Source organism: Silurus meridionalis, chromosome 8 (genome assembly GCF_014805685.1).
Source record: "Silurus meridionalis isolate SWU-2019-XX chromosome 8, ASM1480568v1, whole genome shotgun sequence".
Taxonomy (NCBI): domain Eukaryota; kingdom Metazoa; phylum Chordata; class Actinopteri; order Siluriformes; family Siluridae; genus Silurus; species Silurus meridionalis.
Window position 1 is genome coordinate 23,605,236 of NC_060891.1, and position 15,008 is coordinate 23,620,243.

At 35.3% G+C, this 15,008-nt stretch overlaps 1 protein-coding gene across 7 annotated transcripts; it reads right to left on the reverse strand.

Moving 5' to 3' along the window:
• Window positions 1-404: 404 nt before the first annotated feature.
• On the reverse strand, window positions 405-14,961 carry LOC124389980 (up-regulator of cell proliferation-like). 7 transcript variants are annotated; one of them, XM_046855628.1, is made up of 4 exons: window positions 14,205-14,961; window positions 11,898-11,940; window positions 11,743-11,792; window positions 405-6,521 (listed from the first exon to the last, which is right to left on the reverse strand). In XM_046855628.1, exons 3-4 carry the CDS (start codon window positions 11,762-11,764, stop codon window positions 1,861-1,863), a joined length of 4,683 nt encoding a protein of 1,560 aa, XP_046711584.1. In that variant the 5' UTR covers window positions 11,765-11,792; window positions 11,898-11,940; window positions 14,205-14,961; the 3' UTR covers window positions 405-1,860. The 7 variants fall into 7 exon arrangements, with proteins under 7 accessions (XP_046711584.1, XP_046711582.1, XP_046711585.1 ...); XM_046855626.1 differs by having other exon boundaries at window positions 11,863-11,940; XM_046855629.1 differs by lacking the exon at window positions 14,205-14,961 and adding an exon at window positions 12,597-14,128.
• Between the last annotated feature and the right edge of the window lie 47 nt (window positions 14,962-15,008).

Consider the following 15,008-nt stretch of genomic DNA (forward strand, 5'->3'; position numbering starts at 1 on the left):
AAACTCTTTTCATAAGGCAGGACATACTGTATGTTTTCTCCATAAAGTTGTGATGTTTGCTGTAGCAGTACATTTGTTTCAGTACTGACCATGTTCATTCCTTTCAATGTTTTTAAATGTCTTGCATTGAATAACTGATGCATTGTTAGCTTTTTTTTCAGTTTCAAGAGGGAAATATTAGAAAATAAGACTTTTGTAGTATTATTTGTTTTGTATTATTATTTTGTAATTTTTTTAAGGAAGCATGCTTGTAGTTTTATTAGAATTTTTTGTAATATGTAAAAATAAATTAGATTTTATTCATATTTTGTACTGTACCAATTCTTGTTGGAAAAAAATGTAAATACCTGCAGATTCATTCATTAAACTAATTAATAAAACTGTATTTTTTTTTTTTGGTTGAAGGCAACAATATAAATTTTAGAAAAATTCAACTTAATTAACTTAATATATTAAAACTTAATTAAGAATGTTAAGTTGATTTTACTAAACATTGCATTAACTATGTGTAATTAACTTATGTTTACTGAAATAAATATTGTTACTTAAATGCATCCTAACTGAGTTATGTGGAACCTGTTGACCAACATATAATTTTTTTTAATGTAGGCCTTTTGAGTAAATAGAAAAAGTCTGAGATATTTGAGTTTATAATTTTGTTCAGTGTATATCACAGGTTATGTGTTGCCCGCTATGCTTTTAGGCATAGAGCAACAATATTTATTTTAGCTTGCATAACATTAGAATTTATCGAATGTAGTGTATCATAATGTGTGTAACTTGCAAACAAAAATAAAATTACAACCTAACTAGTCTAGTTGGAATGTAGTTAAACAGTACTTATTAATTTGGTTACCTTTAGTTAAGATTGTCATAAAGGTTAATTTAACATTTTAAGAATAATACATGATGGAAGAAACTGCTGACTCTAACTTGCCACAGCACCTGTGGCCTTACATGTGGGATTATTTTGAAGTCGTTAAAAAGGAAGGTTTTGAAATAATGATAAATTTTAATAGCTATCAGTCTTTGACTCATTAATTTCATTCTATTAATAGATTGGTGTGCTAAGAACAACACTGAAGTCTTTTTACATAAACTAGTTGATTAAGCAAGAGTCTTGTGATAAAAATCATAATAAGACAGTATAACCATAATAAATTATACTACTTGGATACTTAAGTACATTTGAGGATAAATACTTTTGTACTTTTTCTCGAGGGAAGGTTTAAAGGGACAGTTTTACTTTTACTCAAGTACATGCTTTATGTACTTCATCTACCACTGGTATGATGACAGTGTTGAGTTAAAAGAATATGAGAAATTATCAATTTATTTACCTTAAATTAGTTTATTTGTTTAGTCACATTGCAGTGACACAGTAAACTTGTTTGATTAACAGATTGATATAGTTATGGTATGTCATTTAAACAGTAATCGTTAGTTAATTAATATATTATAAAATTCATAGAATTTATTCTGAAAAAAGCCTTCATTTAAAGTAGTTACTATACATAATTCTAACATTCATAAAGTTTGAACAACTTTAACTAGATGTCAATAAAGTAACATGAGACATAATTAAAACATTTGAATCAACATCACAGATACAAATATAGTACAATCACCTAATTATGATAAAATCCTTGCCAAAAAAACTATGTTTAAATCATTGCAAACATAGAAATATAATGTTTATAAACAAAATCACTTACTAATATTGATTATAAGTAAAAAGATGGCTAAAATGTCAGCCATAATTAGCACTTCAGGTTTCTGATGCCCCTGAGCTATAACATTAGTAATGAAATTGTAAGGACTGGTTTTAGGCTTGGTATTATTCCTCTAGGTTTTTATACATTATTTAATATTAAACATGCACTTTAGACTAATAAAAGCCTGCTCTTTAGTGATTTTATTCCATGCATCTGGATAAACAGCTGGCTCTGCTTCATAAACTTCAGCAAATTGCTTATTGAATGTCACCAGCACATACTTCCAGTAATCTGAGGCTTCTATAGACATGTCAGGTGCAATATGCCAGTCAGGGTAGTATTTCTGGTAGTCTTTATAGGGATGAAATGTTAAATTTGTTTCATGATTTGCAAAATTTCTAAGGCGATGTACACTAGATGTACACATTTCTTTAAAAAGTTTATTACTCTTGTTGTATCTATAGCCTACAAGTCCTTGTGGTCTATGCACAGCTGCATGGTGTAACTGATGTTCTTTTCCTCCTGCCTCACATGGTGTTTTGCAAAAAGGACACTGTGCTCCACACCCAAACACCCTTTTAAAAAGCTCATCTTGGGGTTTTACTGACACATAATTCAAAGTCTCAGTGATATCAGTTGACTCTGAGATCTTTTTTGCTATTTGCTGTTTCATGTTATCAACACATTCATAGAGACTTTTGGTAAATGAATCACAACAGCTTGTGTTCTGAAACAGGACCCCTTCCACGGTGTTCATGGATATTGAGAAGACATCATTCATAGCTTTGCAAAGATTCTGGATAAAAATTGCTGTACCTTCAGCATTATTGGGCAAAGGACAGCCATTGGCTTTAAGTTTAGATGTTTCCACTGCTTTAGTGAGCTTTGATAGTATTATGCTCAGCTTCTTCTCTTTTAGCTTTTGCAGAGATATGTCTTTAGAAAAGCATTTAATGATGTGTTTGTATATCCAGCATTTGACATAATTCTCATAAAGCAAAATGTATTCTAGATAGTCATTAAAGTTTGACTCTTCCAGTAGCTCATTCAGGACAGTGTACTGAAACAGTGCTCGTGAACTATACTCAGTAGTTTTATTCTCCAAAACTGCATCAACAATGTCAGATCCGAGGGACTGGTCAAGGTACTCTGTTACTGCTGGTTTAAGACAGAGCTGAGTGAAGTCTTGCGCTTTTCTCCGGCATTGGTCCTTCTCTCTGTACAAATCAATGAAATCAGAGAGATACTGACTCTTAAATTTCTCTAAATGTTTTGCTGGATCTTGATCAGCAAGATACTTCCTGTGCATATCTGTGAATTTCCGAGAGGCAATGCCACAAATGTGTACTTTCAGGTCAAATTCAAATTTGGTATTGTATTTGGAACCTGCTTTTTTGAGGTGTTCATCAATTTTATCAAGCACATCTTTTGTAAATGTTTCTTGGTAGTCACTTTTGGATTGTGTAAACTGTTCAATCATCCTAGAGCAACTGGTAATTATTCCAACTTTAATAACCTCCAAATCGTGCTGTGCACTTTTTAGTTTAAAAACAGCTGTACATTTGTCAAAGCCTTTGCCCTTTTCTACATGTTTCGTCTTGATTTTAAAATCTTTTTGCCCACATTGTGACAAATTATTGACTTTCTGTAAATACTCATTGAAGTTCTGATTTCCCAAACTTGCTAGGAACTGCTTAAATATTTCAGCAGAAATGTCCCTTTCTTTTAGACCAGTGATGTTTGCTAACTCTTTTCTCCACATTCCTTCAAAATCTGTTTTGAGATGCTCATCAGATACATCTTTACGATGATTGTAACTATGAAGCAATTTTTGGACTTGACATTCGATCATTTCAGCTTGCTTACTCTGTATCTCTTCTACTTTCTCTTTGTTTCTTCTCATCTCAAGAGCAACAGCTAATCTTTTTTTCACTTCATCCTTATTTCTATTCTCCAAAGATTTAATGCTTTTGTCAAAATCAATTTTGTACTTTTCCACCAAATGAACATTACGGTCTTTCCTTTTGTAGTAGTTTTTTAATTTCTCATTCATTGCTTTTGTCTGAAGCATGATCTCTTTATCCAGCTTTTCCTTAAATGGTTCAACAACCTCATGAATAGAACTGGTTTTAGCATTTGATATTTGAACTTCTGCAGTTTGAAGCAAAGAGAGAATATGTCTCCTGAAAGTCCACTCCCAGTCTGAAAACTCTTTGCAAAGATTGTCATAGGCGTGAGCCACAAGAGTGTTTCTGAAACTGAAGATGAAGTTCTCAAACTTCACTGCCCTCCACAAACTACTCATCCATTGCAGGAACTCTGGGATCTGGGAGGGTTCTTCATCTTTTCTTACTTTAAGCCTCTCCATGAGTTTTTTCTTAAAATCAAGAACAGCCACACTGTAGCCTGTATTAACTGGTGCCATTGGTGGTGTGCCATGCCATAGACCTGGTATATAGCAGTTATTCTTTTCCATGTCATAATCCAAGACATCTGTGAATTTCTTCACATTAGGCTGCTTTTCCATCTCAGCTGCGATCATTGTCATCTCATTTAATTGGTCCAGAAGCTTTTTCCGGTCTGTCATGTTTTTGTCATATGCTGATACACCACCAACATTTTGGTGGACAAAATGGCATTCTGCTTTTTTACCAACTTCCTTCATCCGTAAAAATGCATGAACTGCAATCTGCAAGACATCTTTCATCTCTGTGGAATTCTCCATAGCGATATTGATGATGGTTACATCACTGAGACCAATCACAAATGTGGCCAGTTCATTGTCATGCTCATAACTGTCTTCCAGTTGTGCCAGTGCTGGTGATTTCAAACCCTCTGTATCAATCAGAAGGACAAAGTCACACAGTAACTCCTCTTTCAAGTCATTACCCACAGGAAGAAAAATCATGTATGCTCCACGTGTGCATCGTCCACTGCTCACTGCAAACTGAACTCCAAACATGGTGTTGAGCAATGTTGATTTACCAGTACTCTGAACCCCTAACACAGTCAGAACCAGCAAACGGCTCTTCTGTCCAACCATCCTGTGAAGCTCCATGAGAACATCGTGCACCCATTTCTCTGGAATATTTGAAGCATCTCCATCAAGTAGTTCAAGAGGAAACCCAGCTAGAAGCATTTTTGCAGCCAGAGTAGGGAGATTGTGAATTTTGTCAGACATTTTATTTGAGCCAAATGAAAAAGCCTCATAAATTTGTCCCATTTCTCTCGTGTAGTGCTCTATGGCAAGCGAACAATCAAGAAGTTCCTGGACTAATCGTGCCATACCCTCTCTGCCTTTCTTTTGTTCACACCATGCATACTTGTGCCGTAAGTGTGACATCTGTTTGTGTGAATGCCTGTCCAGTTTTAGTCCCAGCCATCTGAGAAAAAAGGCTCGCTCAGTGTCATCAGGGGTTGACAAAGCTTTTATAAATATGTCCATTGAATCTGTCAACTTGTACTGGGTTTGTTTTGTCCGTATTTCATCTTTTTCTTTTTGAATTTGAGCTTTATACTCCTCTAAGTTTAGTTCTCCTGAATGTTGTAATCTGCATTGCTCTTTTTCTATCTGAGCCAATCTTTTCCAGTTTTCACCTTGCAGTGGCAACCGTGCCTTTTTAAACTCTACTACTTGACGAACTCCAATACATTTCATGATTTCCTCTGCTGTTTGTTCTGCTGACACACAGGCTCTGTTTTCACTTTCATCAATGCAAAGACCTAATTCACGTGCAATTCCCTTCATTGAATTAATATCACATGATTTTAGCATGTTACTTGGCAAATGTATAATGGTAGAACGGATCATCTTTGCAAAAGCAGCCAAATTCATGTTTTGGCTTTTTACAATGATGTGATCTCTTTCCAGTTGTAGAGCTTTATACGCTGCTTTAATTGATGACTTTGTTTTCTGGCTCATATTTGTCTGAGAGTTGACCAGAAGGAACATTTTTGACTTTTCTTGTAAAGAGGCAAACAGCCTTTGTTCATTATCATCAACACTGTCTAAGAACACAAAAACAGCTGTTGACACCTGAGTAAGGAAACTGAATTGGGTTTCAAAAGTGCAAACATCTCCTCTTAAATTAGCAATAGCCACTGGCTCAGGAAAGACATCAATGCTATTGTTTCCACATGGCAGACTCCAGCATATGTCAACTATTCCCTTAGCAATTATCCTGGGAGCAGATCCTCCAGTCATTTTTTGATGAGAAAAAAAATCATGATGCTGCTGTGAATTGTTGAGCACTTGGTTCAAAACCTGTGATTTGGACAAACTGCAGTTGCTAAGCCTCACAAATGATATCAATGGAATTTTTGCATGAACAACACTGTCTTCAACAAACCCTTTAGAATCTGACATTGAATGGGGACGCCATTCTTTCAGGATACCTCTAAGGGCCCATAACATTAAAGTGCATTTATTATGTACTCCTTGAGGTAACACCAATGGAACAGCAAACTGGCACATTGACATTTTAAGTGCCATTTCTTGCTGAAGGAAACTGTCAGCACAAGCGAAAAGGGCAGTGTGGAGATCAAGAAGATTTGGTGTATCATCACTGCCCTGCTCATCAAACAAATCATCGGTTTCATTTTTTTTACCTTGTACACTTATTGAAGATCTTGAATTTGAATTAACAGTCAGTAATTTGCGTAAGAAAGTCCATGGTATTGCTTGCAGTGTTTGCACCTCTTCATCGGATACACTGGCACTGTTGATCTCCAGCAAAGACCTCAGAGTCAGCTTGTTTGGGTAATACTCTTTAAGGCCCAGTGATGTCACAAATCCAAGAAAATCACCTGAATGAAAGGTATGAATATCACTATTATTATAAAAATAATATGCTTTCCACAAAATTCATGTTATGTTCATTGAAATATGCTACTCTTTTACAAACATGTTGTCGGAATTCAGAGCAGACACATTCAGCTTCAGAGTTTACTTCTTGTTTAGTTACTCACCAAATTTAAACAGTTCGAATTTAAACTTTAAATAACAAATAAAGAAATCTTCCATCCGTAGATGAGAGGAAGAAGTAAAAAGCTTTCTTGCAGTGAGTCAGAACTTTTTAAAAGAGCTCTTCACTCTTCAAATTCTCAAACCGTAATGGCACAGGTCAACAGTCACAAATCCAAATAACCATTTTTTGTACTCTTAAGAGTTTACATATTTCCCAGAGGCTCCTCCTCTGCTTTCAAAGTCTTGTTTACCTCATGCACATATTGCATCAATTTCTCTTTTATTCCTGGAAGTCTGGCTTACCTACTTCTTTCCCTAATATACATCTTCATGCTGTAAGAATGGTCAGATCTCTTCATGAGGTCAGACCCCGAGAACTGCCATGCAACAAACTAAAACATAAATAAATGTAAAATTCTTGATTAAATTATGTAGTCTGGCATTACCGTAAATCTATGACCAGGATAGTACAAACAGAAGGCTCATAAATGGATGGAGTATAGAGCACAACGTCTGGGACCTTCCAAATTTCTGACTATCACTGAGTTAGCAAGTTATAACTAAGTGACTAAATCAACTATTCTTTATGCATGAGCAATATAAAAGAATATTAGTTTCCGGTTATTGTCAGGATCTTCCAGGCTCGCGGCACTAACTTCCGGTTTCACGTTGCGAGTTTCCGTGTTGATGGCCATCTTTTTCACCGCACTGCTTAGTATTTAAGCACAACTAAGACATTTGCTCCCGGACAGATTCTCACGGGATTGCTTGCCCCTGAGAATACTCTTGCCACCCTGCCTGTTCTGGATCCTGTTTCCTAACCCTGTCTCTGATCCCTGTTCCTGCCCTGGCTACCCTGATCCCTGGTTTGCACTCGGGACTCTGTTTTCTTGTTTTGTGTTTTTGCTTTGCCATTTTGTTGTTTTGTTTGCCGGCCATCTGAATTTTGGACTGTTTTTGGATTTGGTTTTTGCCAACTTAAAAAAATTAAGTTTAAGGTTATATATTTTGACTAAGATTCAGGCTGTGTCTGTGAGCAGGTATAATTGGCCAAGCACAACACTCTAAGTGATTCCATAATGAATGATTAGTTAAAAAGAAGGCATGCTTAGAATAATCTATTAAAATTAAAGAAGAAATACGAGTAAGATGAATATATCTAATTAAAGCTGAGCAAGTTAAATCTTTATTAAATATTGGAGTCAGATTAGAGCTCATGTAACAAATTGCAATCCGTTTTAGTATCTTTTACACCAGATTGAGAAACACTAACACGCAGCATACTTTCACCCACACCCGTGGATTCTGTCGTTGGGCCATTGCATGGTACCTTCCAATGTGATTCTCATGAATTCAAAATTTTTCTTAGAAGCTCTTATTTGAAAAACCATTCCTTTTTTCTCATACAGTGGATCTGGAAAGTATTTATAGCGCTTCACTTTTTATGTTACATCCTTAAATGAATTAAATTCATTATTTTCCTCAAAATTCTACAAACAATAGCCCGTAATGACAACATGAATAAAGTTGAAATGTTTGCAAATGTATTAAAAAATAAATGAAACATAAAACATGTACATTAGTATTCACAGTCTTTTCTCAAAAGTTTGTTTAGCCTCAAGTCTTTTTGAGTATGATGCTACAAACTTAGCACACCTATTTTTCGGTAGTTTCTTCCATTCTTCTTTGCAGAATCTCTCAAGTTTCATCATGTTAGATAGAGAGTGTCGGTGCACAGCCTTTTTTAGATCTCTACAGAGATGTTCAATCAGGTTCAAGTCTGGGCTCTGGCTGGGCCATTCAATGACATACACAGAGTTTTCCCATAACCACTCGTTTGTTATCTTGGCTGTGTGCTGAGGGTTGTTGTCCTGTTGGAAGATTAACTATCACCCCAGTCTGAGGTCCAGAGCACTCTGAAGCAGGTTTGCATCAAGGATGTCTTTGTACATTGCTGCATTTATCTGTCCATCAATCCTGACTAGTCTCCCAGTTTCTGCTGCTGAAAAATATCCCCACAGCATGATGCTGCCACCACCATGACTTACTGTAGGAAAGGTATTGGCCAGGTGACAAGCGGTGCCTGGTTTCCTCCAGACATGACGTTTAGCATTCAAGCCAAAGTGTTCAATTTTTGTTTCTCATGGTCTGAGAGTCCTTCCAGTGCCTTTTGACAAACTCCAGGCAGGCTGTCATGTGCCTTTTACTGAAGATTGGCTTCCATAAAGGCCTGATTGGTGGATTGCTGCAGAGATGGTTGTTCTGGAAGGTTCTCCTCTCTCCACAGAGGAACACTGGAGCTCTATCAGAGTGACCATTGAGTTCTTGGTCACCTACCTAACTATGGCCCTTCTTCTCTGATTGCTCAGTACTCTAGGAAGAGTCCTGGTGGTTCAAAACCTTTTTCAGTTTACGGATGTTGAAGGCCACTGTGCTCACTGTGACCTTCAATACTGCAGACCTTTTTCTGTACCATTCTCCAGATCTGTGCCTTGATACAATCTTGTCTGAGAGGTTTACAGACAATTCCTTGGATGTCATGTGCACTGACATGCACTGTTAACTGTGGGACCTTATATAGACAGGTATGGGCCTTTCCAAATCATGTCCAATCAACTGAATTTACCACAGGTGGACTCCAATCATGTTGTAGAAACATCTCAAGGATGATCAGTGGAAACAGGATGTACCTGAGCTCAATTTTGAGTGTCATGGCAAAGGCTGTGAATACTTATGTACATGTGTTTTTTATTTTAAATACATTTGCAACCAGTGTTGGGAAGTAACGGGTTACTAGTAACGCGTTACTGTAACAAAGTTACTTTTGACAGTAACTAATACTGTAACGCGTTACTTTTAAAAATAAAGTAAGTCCATTACCGTTACCGTATGGTGCGTTACCTGTTACTTTTTTAAATGAACTAATTTCGGCTGAAGTGTAGACTACAGTCTAACCTGTTTACAACAGAGACGCATTGTAGGATTGGTGGATGAACCACTGTAAACACGAAGAAGACGCGCTGTGGGCGTGTCTCCGTTTATTCACGTCTGTGCGGCAGTAATGGCGAGTCGAGGCGAGAGCAAGAAGAGTTTCTAAGTGGAAATATGCTCATTATTTCACTTTAGTTGAGCATAAATACAAAAACCTTTTAGTCAAATGTAAGCTGTGTCTTTTTGGTTTGAAGGTCGTATCTACTGCGATAGCAACACCTCCAGAAACTCCATGCCTTGACAAAGTTAGAAGCTAGAAGCTAACCCGGTGTTCTGTTGTACATTGTTGATAGTTTTCATACTTCAGCTGTGAAAGGAACTCAACACAACAGCTTTTATGATGCAGAAGCCACTTTAGTTTTTTGATTCTGAATATATTATTCAGCTTGTTTTGTTACTTATTTCAGAAATCTTTGTGATATATTCAGTTTGTGCAGGTCTGACTTTAATAATATAGTGTTTAAAATTACTTTGTGTTTAAGTCAGTTTTGTGTTTGTAGACCATAACGCATAAAAGGGCATTAATGGGAACATTAAAGAACGTTCTTTAAAAAAGTAACAAAAAAGTTACTTTTAACAGTAATGCATTACTTTTTGGTGTAAGTAATCAACAAAGTAACTAAGTTACTTTTTGAATGAAGTAACGAGTAACTGTAACGAGTTACTATTTTTTAGTAACTAGCACAACACTGTTTGCAACAATTTCAATCAAACTTTTTCTATGTTGTCATTATGGTGTATTGTTTGTAGAACTTTGAGGAAAATAATGAATTTAATCCATTTTGGAATAAAACTGTAACAAAAAAATGTGGGAAAAGTGAAGCGATCTGAATACTTTACAGACACACTGTATGTTTCAAGATTTTAATGCATGACTTTTAAATAATATTCTTATTGTTTGATAGTAAAGAGAAATAACAGGAACAGGAACAGGCACTGCCATTAAAGTGATATTTTTACAGAAATATAATTTTGTCTTGATTTTACTAGCTAGTCAATGCTAAGTAAGCTGAAACAGATTCAGAACTTTACTTTTTGCCAACAGAAACATTTTAAACCACAATTTTAGTTTTTTATTTACACACATTAACTTCAAATGCAATCTCTTAAGTATATAGCAAAAAAAAGAATTAAAGCAAATACCTAAAATTAATAAAACAAGTAATGTGTGTTTTAAATTATTGTTTTAAATATATTCTGCACTTGTATTGTAGGATTATTTTCTGTACTACTGTGCATTCTTAACATAGTTTTGTTTGGAAATGTCTGTTGTTTAATGCTAATTAGTTTTATCAGGTGGTTAATCAAAAGTAGTTTCAGTTTTCCTTAAGGTGTGAATTTTAGGCAAGGCCATGTCCACATTAATAACAATTGAAAAAAAATATTTTTCTCAAAGTTTTAGCCATTTTCAAATTAATTTGGATTAGTGTAGACATAACCATAACAATATATTGAAAGTGTTTCCTGTCCCAAGATTCATTGTGCTTTAATTTATTCTGTCTAAAGTACTGTGTATATTTCCCACTCTAGGAATACATCCTGCCTTGCTACTTGGCTATCAAAAATGTTATACAGCATTTGAAGAGAATTTCAGAACAACAGAGGGAAAATGGAAGAAATCACATCTTGATGTTGGTTTTACCACTCTCTCCTGTACAAATGCTCATCTTATTTGACTTCTGCTAAGATACCTTTTACCAACAAAAACATGAACTATCTGCAAATGGCACACACAAACCACACAATTTCTTTTCTTCTTTAAAACAATATTTCACAGCACTTATCCCACCCCACAGTCACTAGTTGTATTTAGACAACATATAAAGATCTACCTCTTGTGGTACATAAGTTAGCACTTTTTCTAATGTTATTCTTAGTCTGTGTCCTAATGAACCAGCATCAGAATGTATTTAAAGATGTTTAAGCACATTCCCTTTGGAAAATGGACATGTACCAAATTACATTATGTAAATGTAGCTTATATAGGCATAGTATTATCAACAGTATTATGAGTAAAGACATTTCTTTTTTTCCCCTTATGCATCTATACGCATATTGTTATTTACTCACCTTTAAGCTGCCTTAACTCCATCTGTGTTGATTCTGAGCCAAGACTTTTACTAAGGGAAACATGTTTAATTAGTCAATAATGTTATCAACCAAAAGCAATCGAACATTAAAATGTCATACTTTCATCTGTCATGAGTCAACAAGGGTTTATACACCATCAATTCAGTTCAAATCAGTTTCACAGCTTTGCAGAATTACCTGCAAAAAGAAAAACAGAACATGACTGGTCATGTAATAACATTAATTATTGAATTGAACCCAAACAAGGAACAGTAGGCATGAGACAAAAATAGATCTTAGAAAAGACAACACAGCACACACTGAGGAGCCAAGGGCTGTGCAGTACAAATTGCCAGGAATGTGGCTACTTCCCTTATGCAATAATGTTGTTTATAAAAACCTAAGCAAATATTTTAGTTTGATAAAATCTTCTTTGGATCCTGAAAACAGTCAACAAACCACTTACAGACAGAAAACAATTTTGTGTGTTTAAAAATATATGATAGCCAGATTATCATTTATAGTACTGATTGTTAGCACCATATAGGACATCTGAGGGCTGTCCTAAATTCTTAAAGATAAGCAGGTTATTGATAGGTAAAAATATGGTACTTTGTCTTCTACTTCAGCATTCGGCAGGTCTGTTTCCAAATGGGCAAGTCAATAGAAATTGTAAAATATTAAAGACCAGACTAAAAGAGCTGGATGGCTACTGTTATAGGTTTATATCTAATCTTTTAGATGTTACTAGCACTTTAACTGACTTAACCAAAAGGGAGCACCAGAAACAATTCAATAGACAGAGCTAAATGTTGGAATGTCCTAATGAATTATAGAAGATGCAGCACACTCACAAGCATGTCAATATTGGAGTCCAGTGCTTTCCCCCTTCTGTTTGACACAGCACACTGCAGACTTTCAGTAGCGCTGATATTTCTCAACTTCAGAAATCTTCTAAAGACTCTCTGGTGCCCGAATACATGAGGGATGGATAGGAGGAGGAGTACAGCTATCTAATAAACAACTGTTTGAATGGTGGGGGGGGGGGGGGGAAACATGCTCCTTGGTCCCCAAAGGTGGTTTACTACAGGAGGAAGTGGACCACAATTAGCCCCTTTTCCAACACCTGTGGATACCTTGGTCTTAATCTTGACAACAAACTGGATTGAAAGGTCAACTCAGAATCTGTATACTGAAAAGGGATGAGCAGACAACGAAAAATAACCAGCTTCTTTCTTAGAACTGACGCTGTACCAAAATAATTTAAACTAATAATAATTTAAACTTCCTGCTCCATTAAGTACAATACTTTGCCTCCCTACCCAGCTGGCTACTTTACCCACTGTCTCTGCCATTTCAAGCATGTCACTCTGCCTCCCTGCTCCACTGTCAATGTCACTTTGCCCCTGCACAGCTTATGACTTTGCCCACTTTCTGCCCTGGTTAGGGTTCACTTTGCTGTTATTTCTTGCTGATGGTATCACTCTGCTCTCTTGTTTAGCTGAGTATGTTGTTTTATCCAGTTGCTTGGCTGGGAAAATCACTCCTTTCTTTCATTCTTCCCTATCCACCTGTTTCCTGTGACCCATGGCACTATATGTTTGAAATACGGGTGGAACTTTTGTTGCGATGTAAACAATCATTCACTGCAGTGTCACTACTCATTCATTCATAGCAAGATGTGGAATCAGACAGAACATATAAAAGACATCAGCATACCCATCCCTTTCTTAATAGAGGAATGAGAGGCGACCGCGCATATCATACAGTAGCATTTTTAGGTACTTTTTTCATTTTTAGGTAGAATTAATTGTTTGTGACAGTAATGGGAAAAAATCCCATGTTCCCTTTCTAATTTGGTTCCTCTCAAAGATTTTTTCTTCATGTCAGCTCATAGAGATTTTCTTTGCCACCACAACGTCTGGCTTTCTTATTAGGGTTTAATTTAAATAGATGTCTGGATATGTCTGTTGATCCACTTTGTTAAAAAAAATCTTTTTTTTTTACATTTTATGAATACAGTTTAATTTATTAAAAATGTAATTAAATCGATGGCAGACCATCATACACAAATGCAACTGGATAACTGCTGGGAGCATGCTACACTTTTTTCTAATTATGTTTTAATTAGAAAAGACATAGTATTATTCATTACATTTAGTTTCATTGTCAGACCAGGTATCTGAACAAACAAAAAAATCTTAAAAATATGTGGGCTTAAAGATTTTAATGTGTCCAAAGCAAACCCTTTATTTTTGAATCTCCTCTCTTATCTTGCAAAATAAATGCATTTTAATTTTGTATTTTCATTCAATGATTTAAAGTAAAATTTCTTCCAATTTCAGTAAAACATTTTTAAATGTTTTGAATTTTTAAAACAGAATTAAAACTTATGTAAACAATCTTAAATAATTTAAGAAAAATACATAAAAATTATGAAGTGTTATAGTATAATTTCTTACCAGATGTACTTTAAGCTAGGAAGAGTGCTCGTGGCAATATCTGTGCTATAGCTGGTGGTGAGTATTTATGACACAAAACTGAAAGTAGATGAACTTGAATTTACAGTAAACAGAAAGTGAAAAACATATAACCCTGGGAGTAGTTTCATTTCTAAGAAAATGCTAAGAGCTTTCTGGAACTGAATTTCCTTTAAGTGATAAACCATGACATGCCAAGACAGGAAAATGTACATATACCAAAAGAAAACATTTATTTTAACAGTCATTTTTAACGGTCTTGCAGCAAGTATCTGAGCTTGTGTTAATGTGTGTGACCTTTAATCCTGAAGAAATATAATCCAAGGTTTCTCCAATATTATTCAAATCCTAAATTATAACATTTATTGAACTGCCTGAACTAAAATGAGTGTTTACTTTGTCTAAAAATGAATATTGAACCCACCTTTAGTGCTTATTTGAAACGTGGACGCCTTGACCAAGTTTGACTTTCACTCTCACTTCATTCTGCAGGTACTGGATTATTTTCTTCATTGTTTGCATTTCATAGTTTCAAAAGAATGATGTTAAATGTACCATGAATAGATGGCATTTCATGGCATACATTTTCAGAACCAGTTCTACATGCATTGCAGTTTTGACATTAATCACCATACTAAACATTTCACCATCTCAGCACATGACATGCCATTTATTTTTTAAAAAAATGTCAAATATCCAGACTGTAATGTTTTAAAAAGTAATTTTTTTCTTCCAAATAATTTTTTTTATCAGAATTCTAGGTATTAATATTGTTTCTTCTCAAAA

Excerpts from the sequence above, each read along its gene's own strand:
- LOC124389980 (XM_046855631.1), bottom strand. The coding sequence starts at position 11,764 with ATGGAGTTAAGGCAGCTTAAAG. Across the intron at positions 6,522-11,742 it reads GGAGTTAAGGCAGCTTAAAG|GTGATTTTCTTGGATTTGTG; the intron begins GTGAGTAAATAA and ends CCTTTCATTCAG.